This window comes from Biomphalaria glabrata, chromosome 6 (assembly GCF_947242115.1).
Source record: "Biomphalaria glabrata chromosome 6, xgBioGlab47.1, whole genome shotgun sequence".
Classification (NCBI taxonomy): domain Eukaryota; kingdom Metazoa; phylum Mollusca; class Gastropoda; family Planorbidae; genus Biomphalaria; species Biomphalaria glabrata.
This window is the reverse complement of record NC_074716.1, coordinates 32983672-33001735: the sequence shown is the minus strand read 5'-3', so window position 1 is coordinate 33001735 and position 18064 is coordinate 32983672. Positions and strand designations below refer to the sequence as shown.

At 37.5% G+C, this 18064-nt stretch overlaps 1 protein-coding gene across 5 annotated transcripts in view; it reads left to right on the top strand.

Annotated features, from left to right (window-relative positions):
* LOC106057893 (uncharacterized) overlaps positions 1 to 18064 on the top strand; it is a 144748-nt gene that overhangs the window by 80735 nt on the left and 45949 nt on the right. For 4 of the 5 annotated variants that reach the window (XR_008778342.1, XM_056031795.1, XM_056031796.1 and 1 more), the window contains exons 3-4: positions 2021 to 2170; positions 6178 to 6251. Coding sequence is in view for 4 of the 5 variants with exons in the window: in XM_056031795.1 (XP_055887770.1) it covers positions 2021 to 2170; positions 6178 to 6251 (224 nt within the window). In the remaining variant the exon portion in view is untranslated. The remainder of the gene's footprint in view (positions 1 to 2020; positions 2171 to 6177; positions 6252 to 18064) is intronic. The other variant, XM_056031794.1, reaches the window with a different exon arrangement.

Here is an 18064-nt window from a genome sequence, read left to right as displayed (position 1 = left end):
ATCCATGGAATATTCTTACCCTGACTGTTTTCTATCCATGGAAAATTCTTACCCTGACTGTATTCTATCCATGGAATATTCTTACACTGACTGTATTCTATCCATGGAATATTCTTACCCTGACTGTATTCTATCCATGGAAAATTCTTACCCTGACTGTATTCTATCCATGGAATATTCTTACACTGACTGTATTCTATCCATGGAATATTCTTACACTGACTGTATTCTATTTGTGGGATATTCTTACACTGACTGTATTCTATCTATGGGATATTCTTACCCTGACTGTATTCTATCTATGGGATATTCTTACACTGACTGTATTCTATATATGGGATATTCTTACACTGACTGTATTCTATCTATGGGATATTCTTACACTGACTGTATTCTATCTATGGGATATTCTTACACTGACTGTATTCTATCCATGGGATATTCTTAAGATGACTGTATTCTATGGGATATTCTTACACTGACTGTATTCTATGGGATATTCTTACATTGACTGTATTCTATGGGATATTCTTAAGATGACTGTATTCTATGGGATATTCTTACACTGACTGTATTCTATGGGATATTCTTACACTGACTGTATTCTATCTATGGGATATTCTTACACTGACTGTATTCTATCCATGGGATATTCTTAAGATGACTGTATTCTATGGGATATTCTTACACTGACTGTATTCTATGGGATATTCTTAAGATGACTGTATTCTATGGGATATTCTTACACTGACTGTATTCTATGGGATATTCTTAAGATGACTGTATTCTATGGGATATTCTTACACTGGCTGTATTCTATGGGATATTCTTACACTGACTGTATTCTATGGGATATTCTTACACTGACTGTATTCTATGGGATATTCTTACACTGACTGTATTCTATGGGATATTCTTAAGATGACTGTATTCTATGGGATATTCTTAAGATGACTGTATTCTATGGGATATTCTTACACTGACTGTATTCTATGGGATATTCTTACACTGACTGTATTCTATCCAATCTTAGACACACACACGCAGCACACATAGCCACACGAATTTGAGTCGCGCACCAGGGGCTGGCAGGTTGAAGGGCTCGTAATCTAAGCCGCAGCTAGTCCATTGCATATTACGCAGAAAGTGAAGCGAAGCCAGGGTCGTGGAGGCATATCCTAGGGGAAAGTGAGCTGGAATGTCACAGTTTAGTTCAAGCATCTGTCTTTTGTCATACACAATGTAACCTTCTCCGGACTAGTGAATTGAGTGTCTATGACTGTTGCTGGTTGAAAACAGACATTTGGTGTTGTGGAACTCTGTATAAGACAGAGACCGGGGGGGGGGGGGGGCGGGGGGGGGGGGGGGGAAATCCCACTCTCACCTGATCTGAGTTATCACCATGTCAACGGTTTTCACAGGGAAAATATTACATTCCTTGTAAGCGTCTGTTGCGCGTCAGATAATTTAAGTTTTTGGTTTTAAGACGTGAATGTAAGCCTCGCCAAAAATTCGGACGCTTGCGCCTTGACATTCGATAGAATACGATAAATGTGTGACTTGGCCAATGCATCCACGTGAGACTTGGCTCAGGTATAAGAATATTTATTTTACTGGATTTGAAATTGACATTAATTTGGCAAGCTATCAACTTATGTTATAACCTGCTGAGATCAAAATTGCGATGGAAAGCATAAGTCAGCTTTTTTTTTTTTAAATTTATATTACACATCAAACAAATCTGATTTAAATTTAAGTATCGGAGTGTTGTTTTTTTTTTTTCATTTTATTACTTTTAATAATTGTTTACTACTGTCCTGCTAGCTCAACCTGGAGTAGGACACGATTTTAAGGTTTATTTAGACTCTAAACTGACTTGATGAGCTGTACAAACAATCGATAAAGAATGAAATAAAATAATTTCACAAACATTTCGAGATGACAAAAAATAAGTTGGACTCTTTGTCTTATAGACGTTTTGATATTTGTATTTTAAAAAATATGTGCATCTTTTTTTCAGCAACAGTCTTTGTGCAGGAGCCCAGCCAGGGGCGTATACGGCGGCCCCCAATCCATTCACTACGGTTACCCGCCTCAGTATTACCAACACATATACCCATATCCAGGAAGCCCGAGGAGCCAGCCACCCCCTCTGCCGTCATGCCCTCCGGTGAGTTTATATTTAATCAGTAAACTTTTAATAAATTATGTTTAAGCGAACCTCGTTCCCAGAAATAAGTCTTTAAAATGTTTCAACTCTAGATTCTAGTGTCACACTGGGTTCAACACGAAAATGATTCCAATAAATGAAATGTGCAGGGCCAGCCTTACATACTTGGAGGCCATAGACGAAGTGAATTTGGTGGCACTAAATGAAATATACAATTTCTACAATAAAAAAAAAACCCAGTATACTACAACAATATCATCAGGCACAAGAAAGGTATTTCTCCAATCGGAGTGCCCATCAATCTCAGGCCCTAGGCGGCTGCCTAGTTTACCTATGCCTAGTGTTTAAAAAAACAACAACAATAGGTGCAGGTACTCAATGATGGATTGCCTAACTTTTAACTACTAATAAATTAATAATAAATGTTAAAATACAAGAAAAGTAATAATTTTTCCTCACATTGAAAAAGGTGCCGGTAAGTACTGTCACTAAAAAAGCACTGCCTATGCCTAAGGCCGGCACTGTTGTTTGCTTTAAACGTGTGGGTGCTCAAGTTCCGATACTGTGACGTAATCCATTTCAATATTATAAGAATTTTTAATGAATGTGTTTATCTGTTCTATGCTCTGTTTGAGGTTTGATACAAACACGGTTATTGACTTTGATTTATTAATAGCTACTGCCGTATTATAGATACATTCACTACACATAAATAAAGGGACCAATCTACTTAGTAAAACTGGTGAAATAATTCTAACAATATTTAACTACACAGTGAGATGGTCGTCTCTTGTCACAACATTCGTCTTTACAAGCGGTCAGTTTCCGATGTTTTTTGTTCCAAGCCCAAAGACCTACTCTACTAGTTTGTGTGCACTCCTATTCTACAACGTCATTAGTCTGTGCGGTCACGTCTCTATTTCTACGGTCGCTAACTCACTTACCCAATTCTATATATTTAAATTAATTTACTCTATTAACTAAAGCATCACATAAATCAGATTGTAAAAAAGTTTCCTTTCAATATGGCAGAAGATGTTAAGGTCACCTCTTTCTTTGGCCAATGGTTAACGAGCTCGGTGTCATTTGGCCAACACAACGACCAATCGCCATTACTTTAATAATTATAGCTTTTATATAGCGCTACTTTCATGCTTATATCATGTTCAGAGCGCTATGGTCCAGTCTCATTTGTGGACCATTGGGGGGGGGGGGTATTTGAGAGAAGGTTTTCCGTGCTGCCTTTAGGCGCTCAGTAAACACAATTCTGTTCGAGTCGGGTATCGAACCTCAAGCCCTCTTCTTAGGTAGGCAAGCCAAGCCTCTCAACCACACTTCCCACCTTCCCTAACTAGAGTTGGGTGGTCTCAAGGGCGCTCTATAAATCCCAACCTTCCCCGAGATTCGAGCCCAGGACCCCAGATTCGGAAGCCAAGTGCTTAACCACTTAACCACCTCGCCCCTCTGTGTTCAATGCACTAGTTTTTGCTTTAAATAAATACATTAACATGTTATTCTCCATAAAAACTAAAATTCTTTTTATATGCCTTTAAAATATTTTATTTCTCTAATCTAGACATCTATTAAATACGTTTGTCTTTTACAAAACGAGTTTTTTTCTATAATCGTCCTTTAAACTACTCACTATACTTGATTGTACACATAATTGTCCTTGTACTTTCTCACAGTACATAATTCTCCTTGTACTTTCTCACAGTACATAATTCTCCTTGTACTTTCTCACAGTACATAATTGCCCTTGTACTTTCTCACAGTACATAATTGTGCTTGATTCTTCTAACAGTACATAATTGTCCTTGTACTTTCTCACAGTACATAATTCTCCTTGTACTTTCTCACAGTAGATAATTGTCCTTGTACTTTCTCACAGTACATAATTGCCTTTGTACTTTCTCACAGTACATAATTCTCCTTGTACTTTCTCACAGTACATAATTGTCCTTGTACTTTCTCATAGTACATAATTGCCCTTGTACTTTCTCACAGTACATAATTGTGCTTGAATCTTCTCACAGTACATAAATGCCCTTGTACTTTCTCACAGTACATAATTGTCCTTGTACTTTCTCACAGTACATAATTGTCCTTGTACTTTCTCACAGTACATAATTGTGCTTGAATCTTCTCACAGTACATAATTGTCCTTGTACTTTCTCACAGTACATAATTGTGCTTGAATCTTCTCACAGTACATAATTGTCCTTGTACTTTCTAACAGTACATAATTGTCCTTGTACTTTCTCATAGTACATAATTGCCCTTGTACTTTCTCACAGTACATAATTGTGCTTGAATCTTCTCACAGTAGATAATTGCCCTTGTACTTTCTCACAGTACATAATTGTGCTTGAATCTTCTCACAGTACATAATTGTCCTTGTACTTTCTCACAGTACATAATTGTGCTTGAATCTTCTCACAGTACATAATTGTCCTTGTACTTTCTCACAGTACATAATTGTGCTTGAATCTTCTCACAGTACATAATTGTCCTTTTGTTATAGTTGCTATTGATTAGTTTCTATAAAACATTTTAACTTCCTTCTTATTTGGCTCCTGGTAAATTTCAGATTCCAAAATAAAAACTTTTCAATACATTTTTATCTTTTGTACCAGATTTTTCAGAGAACTGAATTTTTAAACGACCAATTCCATCTAGTGCAGTATTATTCAAATATTCGATCCATATTTAATGAGTTTAAATGGAAGACGAAAATAAATGTGCATGTACTAAAGTCTAGGAACTAGACAAATAAAACTACAAATCTTGTCAATGTCTGAAGCAACTGTCTCCAAAGTAAAAATAAAACTCGTACAGCTAGCACTAAGAGTGAAACAGCGATTGGAACTGTCACTCCAACTCTCGCGAGATGTCTAATCCACAAGTCTCGCGAGATGTTCACGTTGAATTATAGTTTTTTTTCAATTTTTTCTTTTTTAAATTTGAATTTTAGATAATGGACATAAAAAAAAAAAAACCAAAAAGAACAAGAGTTGTTTCTAAACATATTCACATTGTTTCGTCCTCTTGTTCCAACCAATGCAAGTCTATACGTGACTCTGTATTGTTACTTAAATGTTACGGTATAATATTATTACCATTCCCTCTATTGAACTCATGTAACACACAGGAATCGTATAAAACGTTTTTGTAACTTTTCATTTGGTCGCGATCTTAACAAAGTCTTCCACATTTTACTTTTCATTACAAACCTTATATCAAATCACTCACTTTGTCTGTCTTTCTGTCTGTCTGTCTAGTAAAAAAATTGAACACGTATTTCTTTGTATAATTATTATATGGCGTAGATAATTAAAAAAAAATATAAAAAAGCGTTTCTTTAAAAAAAAAAGAAAAAAAAATTCTATTAAGCATATTTGTATCAATTAGTTTGGATCAGTCGTGTAATTAAATTTGTAATAGATTTAGACCAACAATTAAAAAAAAAACATGTATAAAAAAAAGGAGATACGACCTGAATTCGAACTCTTCACTCAAGCTTCTCAAGCCAACACGGTAACCACTCTGCTAGTTGAAAGCTTATGAACAGGAAAGATTGTAAAGTTATCTATTGTTTCTATAGTATCGTCCTATTTTTCATGTTGTGTTCACTAAGATGTATAAAGGGGACTAATTCAGCTTATACCACCACTTCAGTCAAGTACAAATTCTTTCTCTTGTTTGAGATACCAAACAAAATAATTTATTACCAATAATTAATCAACTAATTGGCAAATTTTTTAAATTGATTCTCGTGTTGTCAGGTAAAAGAAATAATTCTGCAAAATTTCAGCTTGGCCCGAGATTGGGTGTGAGAGAAATAACATGCACAAACTTTTTACCAGGCAGACACTGCTCACTGTCTTTAAATGTATCTTGAAAGATTGTTTCGACCAAGTGATATATCAATGAACAAAGTTATTTTGTGTGTAGAATCCGGTATTTTAACTTTCTCATGTTTTGGCATTGATTTCTTTCTATCCTAGCCACCAACGATGTCCAGCAATTGCATGGACCGCTGCAGTAGCTTACAGTCACACCTGGACGGTGGTCACTTAAGGTAAGATACATTTGTACATTAATAAATGCTAAATACAAAACGTATGTTTGAGCTATCATTGATTTGGACAACTCAACCCACCCCCACGCACACCCTCCAGGACACTTTGACGAACTTAACGTTGTGACAGAACTTAACGTTGTGACAGAACTTAACGTTGCGACAGAACTTAACGTTGCGACAGAACTTAACATTGTGACAGAACTTAACGTTGTGACAGTAGTAATGTGAGTGACAAAACAACACCTGTTGAACTTCCACCTGGAAGTTTTTTTAAGTCTGCTAGAAACATTTGTGGCCATCATCGTGACACTTTTCCATGGGTTGTGATTCGCTCTGTGACCAACATTGCATGTAAATGATGATGTCGATGTGGAAGTTGGACGTAAATGTTGATGTAGATGTTGGACGTAAATGTTGATGTAGATGTTGGATGTAAATGTTGATGTAGATGTTGGATGTAAATGTCGATGTAGATGTTTGATGTAAATGTCGATGTAGATGTTTGATGTAAATGTCGATGTAGATGTTGGATGTAAATGTCGATGTAGATGTTGGATGTAAATGTTGATGTAGATGTTGAATGTAAATGTTGATGTAGATGTTGGATGTAAATGTCGATGTAGATGTTGGATGTTATTGTCGATGTAGATGTTGGATGTTATTGTCGATGTAGATGTTGATGTGGACTTAGATGTTGATAGAGAGGTTGATATAGATGTTATTGACTGTTTCTTGGAGGTTTGCAAATATTTGTAGCTGCTTAATGACCTGCTTCAGAAATCATACCCTAATACCATTCCATTAACATACACTACATAGTGTATTCTAAATACACAAGGCATTAACCAAGTCTAACATCGCTCTAAATCAGAAATGATACTTTCTATTTTATTTGCTCATGGTGCTGTTAGTAGACAACTGTGGCAGTCAGAGAGTGTCCTCAAAATTTGACTTGAAATATGTAGCACGTATTCTGCATCTCCAGCACTGAAATCCTAAAATTCCAATCTTCACCCAGAGCCAGCGCTCCGGACTGATGTCTGTTCTCATTATTTGTTGGGAATTTTGTTCTGCGATCCTAGTAGCAAGGTCAAGGTCATGTATTAAAACGTTAATGAAAAGTGCTGGAGAGCACGCGGCGTTTCGGCGCCCCTCTGATAGAACGTTTAAAATGATGGCGTTGCATGTGCTTGCATCATTGATTGCATCATGTCTGGATCTAAGTGTTGCACATTTTCTCAATGTTCTAAACACTTTAATGTTTCTAAAGGACATTATGTCCGACCGTAATGCTCGCCCCTTGTGTGTGTGTGTGTCATGGATCTTGACCAGTATCCCATAACCCCCCCCCCCCTTCCCCTCAACTCAAATAGAACCATCATGATCTCAGTGGATAACGCCTTACGGCTGAATGCGTTTATTGATTGTGTTGTTGTCGTGTTCCATATCTCCCATGGCGGTGGGTGTGTTAGTTCCGGTGTGTTCGTTGAGCACACACAGGCTTGTGTGTCACTGTTTAGCACATCTTTGAGAGAATGCTTAAGCAGAAGGCGCTGGTCTGATTGGATGTGCTAAACACACACTTGTCAACATGCTGCACGTGTTTCGTCACATGAATGTTTGGGTTCACGTCCCCACGTGACATAACATCCGGTGTGTGTGTGTGTGTGTCTGTAGATGAACGTCTGAGGAGTTTAGAATGTAAACAAGCAACAGTCTGCTATGAGTACATTTCATTCATAGGTTTCAAAATAACTTTTAATGACAGGTTCACATCGTACGAATAAACCAGAACAATATTGGAACAAGACTTTTTCTTTGAAACAAAGCTTATAGTATGCGCAGTTGTATGGGATCAGTCGTGTAATAACATTTGTAATAGATCTGGAAGCTAGACTAACAAGAATAACCCTGTGCGATTAGAAATAATTTTACCGATTGTTTTTGTTTAGCTCAAGTTCATGTTTTGAACAGCAGCTCTGAGCTTTCTTGCTATGTTAGTGTGCTATCACTTATCTGGACCGGGCGTGAAAGGGGGCGGTGGTGGCATAAGCATCTGTGTGAATATTACCATGATGGCTCTTTCAATATATATATATAGTTGAACCACATGAACCAACTGGAGAGCTCAAGCCTCAAGTCAACACACTGACTAACCACTTTGCCAGAGTGAATTAAAAGAAAAATACTCCCTAAACATCTCGGCTCCTTGAAGCATGTATTTTTTTCATGCAGTGGCGACCACCCAGGGTCGGACTGACTATATGGGCATTTAGGCAAATGCCCGGTGGGACGGTACTCAAATGGGCCGGTAGGGCCACCTAAAGGGCCTCATGAATGCCACTATGGCACGCATTAAATTCTTAAAGGTTTTATTATAGTCTAATATATAAGGGGCTATATATGAGCGTCAGGTTAAAAACATCTTTTACAGACTACAGTGTAATACTAAATGAATCTAACACATTTTGAAAAATAATGTAAAAGCCTACATCCGTAGACAGTGCTTTTAGTAGGCTTCATCTTTTTAGCGCCTACAAACATAGCCATTAGAAAGCAACAAAAGGCCTATATTTCCTATAAATCATGCATACAGTTATCGATACATTATAAAAAAATAACATAATGATTTTGAGAACAGATAGGCCTATAATTAGAGGCCCATCATATGATATACAATTTATGGGCCGTACTGTATAGAAATACCTGGGCCGATTTTGACATCCAGTCCGCCCCTGGCCCAAACCTTGGCCCAAACCAAAAAGAGGGGAGGGGGCTTCTAACCGATGATCTGTTGTATGCCGTCTTCCACACTCCCACAATTCAGCTGACCCGCTTCTCTTAAAATGCATGTCTTAGAAGATGTATGTAGATGTATCTCAGACGTATCAATCAAAGCTTGTTCTGGAGGCCAGTGCTCACATCAGTTAAAAGGTGATCGTTCTGGGTGACATTTGGCCGGCTAAAACTTTGAATATTTAGTCACTTGACGTGTGTGCCGGCCGCCCCACCCTCACGTATGCACTTTAAATGAATAAAAAAATACATTGATCCTTTCTCCTGCCTGTGCATTATTGTTAGGGCTTTCTGATGCTGTTTAAAAATGCATAGAGCATAATGAACGCACCAGTGGCACGTAGTTATGCAGAGCTGTACAGTTACATCCATCTTGGAGAGTTAAAAAAACAAAAAACAATATAGAGTCTAGATCGAGTAAAGAAAAAAAGAACAGAATTATTTCACTGAAAATGTCTGGTAACCAATCTATTTCAATCCAAGCCTTTTGCAAGGGGAGATAATCTCGTGAAATGTAGTTCTGTACTTGGAGCTCATCCTGTAGTAGACATATATACTCACGCTACAGTTGAGAGTCTCCAGTAGCATGGTGAACGAGTAGCACAGCTTGTAGATGTTAAAGTTGGAGCCGTCCACCGAGAGACTTCTCACGATGCCCAGCGCGGTGCTCAGCCCCGAGTGCGGGATCAAGCAGACGATGAAAATGACGGAGATGTTGACCAGCATGAACACCGCCCTCCTCTCCTTGTACGATAGCCTGGTAGTGGACACCTGCTTGCCGGAAGTGGACAGCCTCCACTTGGACTTGGACTTGAGCTTCGCAATGATGATCACGTTGAAGCCGATGAGTGCAAGGAACGTGGCGTAGGGAAGGAACATGTCGGCGATAAAGTAGTAGACGTTAAAGTAGCTGTTCCTGTTGCCCTTGATGACCATCGCCAAAATGTATTTGTTCAGATTGGGCAGGTACCTGGGCTCTGTGTAGAACACGTCGAAGGGTGGGAACAGGTAGAGGGTGAGGACAACGAAAATCATCAGATTCACGCACAGCGCCACCCGTTTTGTTACGATGCCTTTTACCTTCAAAGGGAGCACCACGCAAAGGCACCTCTCAAAAGCAGCAAAGGAGGTAATGACGCCGCTGACACGTATAAAGTACTCGTGGACGTAGTTGGCCGGGATGAACAGCTGGGATTTGACCATGAACGTCTCGTACTCCTGGATCCACGGGTTGATAATCATGTTGCAGGCTTGCTGGCTAACCAGTGCCCCGATGTCGCTGATCACCAGAGCTGTCAGTGTGATGTTGGCGTTGTCATGGAAACCCTGCCTTCTGAAGTTCTCGATGTTCAGAATGTTCGCCGCGATGCCGAAAAGCCCGATGACCTCTGCGCAGACCAGCAGATTGAAGGTCAAGAAAGTGACCAGCACCAAGTACGGTACAGGAGACGATGGTTGAACTTTGATTGCGGCAGTGCTTACATTCAGAGTATCCATCAATTGTTCGTTAAAACTTTGACTTTTGAAGGAGCGACTCTTTGGAAAGACACGGGCAAACACAGAGCGACTGACAAGTGATTAAAATAGTTGTTCATCACTTTATTTGTTCATTCCCATAAGTGTGTATGTGTATGAGTGAGAGAAGGAAGAGTTTCGAACTATTTCGTGGACCCAGTTACTTAAATAAAGAGATACATTGAAAGAGGTTATCATTATGATTAAATAAAAACGTAAATAGTCATTATAAAGATTCAATATTAGTTCTTTAGGGCATTTTCATTGATATAAAAGTTAATTAGTCAACACAATTATTCCTAGATTATTATCATTAACATAAAAAAAAAGAGTTCAATAGATCAATTCTTATTAACATAACTAGAAAGTCTATATCCTAATGACACGTTTTGGTTTATAGTGTATATCTACTAGACAAAGTTTCCCTCTGGCCGATACAGAGTGTTCTCGCTTCATCTCAGAAATAATTATCAAATCATTCGCTAATTAATGTTTGGCGTGTTTTGCACCATGCTATTTTTTCCCCGCCCAAATTGCACAATTAGAAGAGATTTGAATAAAATCGTCCTTTGCCGTTCTAATGAGCCATTCAATATTTGGATTTAATGCGTATGTTAGTCTGCCACCGTCTTCTAGTTCGAGTAAGTCTGCCACCGTCTTCTAGTTCGAGTAAGTCTGCCACCGTCTTCTAGTTCGAGTAAGTCTGCCACCTTGGCTACTTTTCTGAAGGATTTCGAGCAGCTGACGAACCGATTAGTTGACAAGTTTTATTCTAACAAAACCTTTTTTTTTTTCTCTTTGAAATCTAGGCCAGAGATGTTTTACCAATGTCAAGTAGATCATTGTCAAAGAAAATATTAGTAAAAATAACATTTAAATATACAATTAAATTCGATTTATATCATTTATGATAACAAATAAAACATTTAATTTTCAAAAATAATTTTGTTTGTAAATAATGTTTGAAAAAAACTTCAGCTAGAATAATCTTCTTTTTTGAAAAGCGAACAAAAATGGCGGCTATTTTTTGTGCGTATTTCGTCACTTTCAATGACGTCAATTGCAATGAATTATTTCCATCATTCTACATTAAGATTCCTGATTTGAATCAGTTGTTTCATTTTCCATGAACTTGTTGAATTATTGGAGGAAAATAAATGACGCTGAATGTGTGAACGCCAGTCTGTTACTAGAAGAACTAAAACAAAAGTCTACTTCATGTGTATCTATGCGCCATTGAGAACAAGATATGGAATAGCGTATGTCGCCGTATGTGAATACTACAAATCAGTTTTCCAAACACTTTGAACCATGTGTCAGCTATTTAGCTCAGTGTGTACTTATGACCACAGCGTTCTGAGCGCCATGCAAGTGTGTACTTTACTAGTTGGTTCTGAGCGCCATACAAGTGTCTACTTTACTAGTTGGTTCTGAGCGCCATGCAAGTGTCTACTTTACTAGTTGGTTCTGAGCGCCATGCAAGTGTCTACTTTACTAGTTGGTTCTGAGCGCCATGCAAGTGTCTACTTTACTAGTTGGTTCTGAGCGCCATACAAGTGTCTACTTTACTAGTTGGTTCTGAGCGCCATGCAAGTGTCTACTTTACTAGTTGGTTCTGAGCGCCATGCAAGTGTCTACTTTACTAGTTGGTTCTGAGCGCCATACAAGTGTCTACTTTACTAGTTGGTTCTGAGCGCCAGGCAAGTGTCTACTTTACTAGTTGGTTCTGTGCGCCATGCAAGTGTCTACTTTACTAGTTGGTTCTGAGCGCCATGCAAGTGTCTACTTTACTAGTTGGTTTTGTGCGCCATGCAAGTGTGTACTTTACTAGTTGGTTCTGAGCGCCATGCAAGTGTGTACTTTACTAGTTGGTTCTGAGCGCCATGCAAGTGTGTACTTTACTAGTTGGTTCTGAGCGCCATGCAAGTGTCTACTTTACTAGTTGGTTCTGTGCGCCATGCAAGTGTGTACTTTACTAGTTGGTTCTGAGCGCCATGCAAGTGTGTACTTTACTAGTTGGTTCTGAGCGCCATGCAAGTGTCTACTTTACTAGTTGGTTCTGAGCGCCATGCAAGTGTCTACTTTACTAGTTGGTTCTGTGCGCCATGCAAGTGTCTACTTTACTAGTTGGTTCTGTGCGCCATTCAAGTGTCTACTTTACTAGTTGGTTCTGAGCGCCATACAAGTGTCTACTTTACTAGTTGGTTCTGAGCGCCATGCAAGTGTCTACTTTACTAGTTGGTTCTGTGCGCCATACAAGTGTCTACTTTATTATTCATTAGTTCTCGTTTCTTAGAACGACGAGCGTAGATAACGTAGCAAGAGGTGGAGCTGCGGACTGACTGAAGTGTAAAGATTGGATGCGGACAAACATGTACGTTTGTCATGGTCTTGATCGTCACCCTAGTGTTCAGCAAGATCTCTAGTATTGGGCCAGTTTTGTTTGCACAAAACTATAGTACGTTACTAGAGAGAAAACGGACTCTTATGGCATTAGAATGTCGGGCAGACTCTCGCATTGGCGAAGACTTATTGAAATATCTTCTAAATAATAAATTAATCTTGTTGCAGAAACATTAAGAAAGGTCCAAACTATGATTTGAAACGATGTCACTTCATTAACATTTATTAAACATTGGCCAGAACAAAATATTGTTTTTCCTAAATTAAAACTCATATATGGATGTATAGGTATTTAAAAAACAAACAAAATATAACAATCTGTTTTTTTTTGTGTGTAAAAAAAAACAAACTAAAAAACAAAAACAAACTCCGCACTTTCGACTATACATCTAAAAAGTAGTTCATTTTTAGCGTTCCTCAAGACGGCAAAAGACGCTATTTAGTTTTGTGTGAAATGTCTGTCCGTTCTGTCACACTACATTTACTATATTTTAAAGAGAAAAAAAAATCTATTTAGTATGGTTTTTAAGGTCATGCATTTAAGTGGAACAGAATTTAAAACTATAATTAGTATGTAGTTTTTCATATTTCCGCGTCAATTGTAGTGTAGCATGACATGGTAGTCGTGGAACACTGAACTAAAGGAATAGGAGATTTTGTTTTTTCGGAAATGTCTTTTTTTTTCTTTCTTTACGCTTTGTATAAGAGATTGACCCTTTACAAAACAATAAGATCAATTAGAGATTCATTACATGACATTAGTTAGGCCAGGTTCACATCGAACTTCTTCAATTTCACCTATCTCTTGGACTGTTGGGGCACCACACAAGATCTGTCAACCTTCTTTCTCCATTCTTCTCTATTGTTTGCCTTTGATAGAATTTCATATATTATTTCTGAAAATATTTAAAACCTGCCTGGGTGAACAACTTCGGGGTCCGATTTTGTGTTTGTGTTTCCACACAAACTGTCTTTGTAACCTTGTTTTTATTGATTATGTAATTGTTTTAAAGTTTAAACTTGATCTGAGAATGGGTTAATAACGTGTACAAACTTTTTACCAGACAGACAGATTGTCAAAGTGAATAGTAAAAAAAGACGGCCTCCTCATCTCCATTGTCTGTACTTTTCTCATTCCTAAAGGTTACAGCTTGAAAAACGCTGATTCCTATCACCATAAACGTTATATTTGACAAGACCAAGGGCTGATTCAGGGTTAAAATTATGAACAGGAAATTGTTTTGAGATCTTATTTGAGCTGGGCCATCTTTAGTTTAATTTTTTAAAAGAAACTTCTTAGCCTCATAAATACTTATTCGTAAACCAATGTCATTCTTATTTGTAAACCAAAGTTTGTCATTAACTGATTCGTAAACCAAAGTTTGTCATTAACTGATTTGTAAACCAAAGTTTGTCATTAACTGATTTGTAAACCAAAGTTTGTCATTAACTGATTTGTAAACCAAAGTTTGTCATTAACTGATTCGTAAACCAAACTTTGTCATTAACTTTTTCGTAAACAAACGTTTGTGGTGTTAAGTTTCACAATTCGTTAAGTGGGAGGCCGTAACGACAATGCATTTAATAAAGTAAATAGCAGTCTTATCAATGTAGAGGTATTAGTAGTCACTAGTAGTGTTATATTTTATTCTTGTTGTAAAAGGTTTCTCATGCATGTGCCAAATGACATGCTTAAAAAAAAGTTTGTATTGCTGGGGTCGAGTTTATTAAAAGGAAAAGTATATCAAATAAGTTTTGAAACTCGGTCTAAACATAAATATATAGTTCCGGATGTTTAAATTGGGGGTATATATATATGTCTATGATCGGGGTCTTATTAGCGTTTGTCTTCCGTCATGCGCTGTTTTCTGATTTAGTTACTTCCGTTTTAGTTTCTCGTTCATTGTTCGAAGTGCTAGTACAAAAAACAACAACAACAAAACTATTAACTATGGTGCAAATGAGCTTGGCGTCTTCAGCATGTCCGCCTCCTAGTCTGATCCTCTCTGTCATGCCTTCAATCTCTCTTTCACCCCCCCCCCCTTTCTTCCTCCTTCCCCTTCCCCTCTTCCACATTGAAAGGAGTTTTAAAAAAGATAAGACCAAAGCGAAATTGTTATTGACTTTGGGTCGACCACTTGACAGAGAGTTCTATCCTTTCAGTTCTTGAACTGCTCACATGTCTGTCTGTCCGCTTGAAACAAAGCTGCTGGTCGTTCAATGATACGAGTCAGATATCTAATGTCAAGAGCAGGAGACTTTCTGTGGAAACGAGTTTTTTTTTTTTTTTAAATCTTTCACTCCATACTTTAATTACTAAAATATATATAGTTTTTATTGTGTTTTGTTCTAGTTTTGTTCTTTACATTGTTTCCTTGTGCATTTGAAAAGTGATTTATAATAAAAGTAGACTTTAACATGTGTAAGTAGAGTAAGAGGGTGGTGTGTTTGTGTGTGAAGTATGGGGATGTGTGTTTAGAGTGGTGGTGGTGTGTGTGTAGTATGGTGGCGTGTGTAGTATGATGGTGGTGTGTGTGTATGTAGTATAGTGATGTGTGTAGTATGGTGGTAATGTGTGTATGTAGTATGGTGATGTGTGTAGTATGGTGATGTGTGTAGTATGATGGTGGTGTGTGTATGTAGTATGGTGATGTGTGTGTAGTATGGTGGTAATGTGTGTATGTAGTATGGTGCTGGTGTGTGTGTGTGTAGTATGGTGATGTTTGTGTATAACGGTGGTGTATTTGTAGTTTGGTGATGTGTTTGCAGTATGATAAGGATTAGTGTGTGTGTGTTTGTATACATAAGGGATCACTGCCTAGGATTTAGTTTTGTCTGTGACAAATGTCATTGTGGGCAATCAACTTTTCTCTCTGCCCTCGAGTGCATTGTAGAGACTCAGGAGCCAAGGATCTATTTCCTTCTTGCCATCTTCAAGAGAAGCCACACACGAGTTTTTGTTTTCTTTCTCTTCACTCGTCTTTCTCCATCTTGGTGAGGCGCTGTGTACATAAAAGTTTCATTTCGGGGACACTCGGCTCATGCCTCGATGTATATCTGTTCTAAAGGAATCTTTCAAATTGTTTCGTGATAAATGAAGAGGCGAGACTTGGCGAGAGGTGCCAGGATCTGTGTGTGTGTGTGTGTGTGAAGGGAGGATAGGAAAACGAATAGATCACCTCCAGACACTTCGATCTTGCCTTGATTCTCTTTCTCAATGTTTGTCAAGATCTCGCCCGGAACTCTTAGAAGAACTTTTCCTAAATAGTTTTTTTTTTTTAATCACGGCCTTTAGTTTTTTGCAACTTTTCTTGTATAACTTTTTGATTCGTTTAGTGAAAGAAAGTTTGAAGGCAACATTTTTATAGTTTTTGTTCTCTATTTTTTATTTAAAATCTTTCTCTTTCTCTCTTCTCTTTTCTCTTTTTTTTTTTTTTTTTTGCACCTTTCCCATCAACGTGCGAACTTAAGTGGGCAGCCCCCCCCCCTCTCCTTGTTACGCCATTGTGCTCACATTTTAAAATGTGTTTTTTGACAATAGTAACATTCTTGTGTGCGTGTTTAAAACTTGTTGTTTTTAAATCGTATGTCTTCAGTTTTTGTTTCTACCATCATCAAGTAAAATGACTTCATTTAGACTCGTGGGACACTCACTTTTTAATCTATATTCAAAAACTAGTCTCTAAATGTTCTCTTTTCATCTGCCAGATAAGTTACATAGTAAATATTTTAGGGAACATTTGGATGTTACGTAATGGGGCGTGGGAAGGGGTCTTTGTTACAAGACGGAGGCGGGGTCTGAAGATGTGCTACGTACACACTCGACAGTCAGTGGTCCCTTACCCTTATTTTGGGTCCAAATTTAGCGGAAGGGCGATGCCACGGGTTTTCAAAAAATATTAAAATATATTAATGGTAAAAAGTAATTCGCGTTTTTTAACATCACCGGTTTTCCTGCGACCACCTGAAGTATAAGTCTGATGTACAGCATTTGGGGGGGGGGGGGGGGGGGAACAACGGAATACGTCATCGAAGCGCCGACAGAAGTCGAGCCTTTTATTTCATAGATACCAGGATGAAAAAATGTCATTGGGAAAATGGTAATTAATTATTTAGTCTTTTGTACAATTTTAATTTTCATATCTATATTATAAAGTAGAATGTGAGGGGTATGTATGTATGTATGTTACTTATAGACATCAAAGCCGCTTGACCAATCTTGATAAAACTAGGCAGGAATGTTCCTTGGGTACCAACTTAGACCTTAGTGAATGTATTGTAGCCCTAAAACAAATGTAAGACCCTCAAAAAAAATAAAGTTGTCCGACTCTATTACAGCTATAGTATTTTATGGATCTAGGCCATGTCTACAATGTTGACATAAGAAAAGATAGAAAGGATTTAGACCTAGATCTAATTTTAAGAAATACACTTTGCGCAGATAGTTTTTTACTTTGACACATGAAAATACAAAAGAAGATCCATTGATTTCATTATATAATAAAATTAATCTTCAATTTTGTGTTTCAAAAGCATTTTTTACATTAATTAGTTCCTTATATCTGTGATTACAGATTTCCTGACGAACATTCTTTCATTAGACAATACCGTAATGAATCGCGTACTAAATATTAATTCGTTTAATTGTTTACTTTATAATCCCATCCCTAGATCTAAAACTCTAATTCAACTCTAAGATGATAAAACTTCTCTTCGAACAGATAGTTTTATACTTTAACACATAAACATATTAATTAAAGTCCATTCATTTCATATTTTGATCAAATAAACATTCAAATTTGGTTTTCTAAAGCTACATTCGTTTACGAAAGCTGCGAAGCCGAGTTGATATAGGCCTAGATCTATATTCATTCATGAATCGCGTACTAAACATTATTTCGTTTAATTGTTCACTTTATAATCCCATTCATTTAACAAAGCTATCGCTCTTTTCGTTTTTAATAGATAAGAATGTATCGACTTCCTTCGGGTAAACCCATTTTCTCAAAACTAATTTTATTTTCGTAGCGAAACAGAAATAACGTGAAAGGATCATTAGCTACGTTTAACATACATCTAAATCCAATCCACTAGAT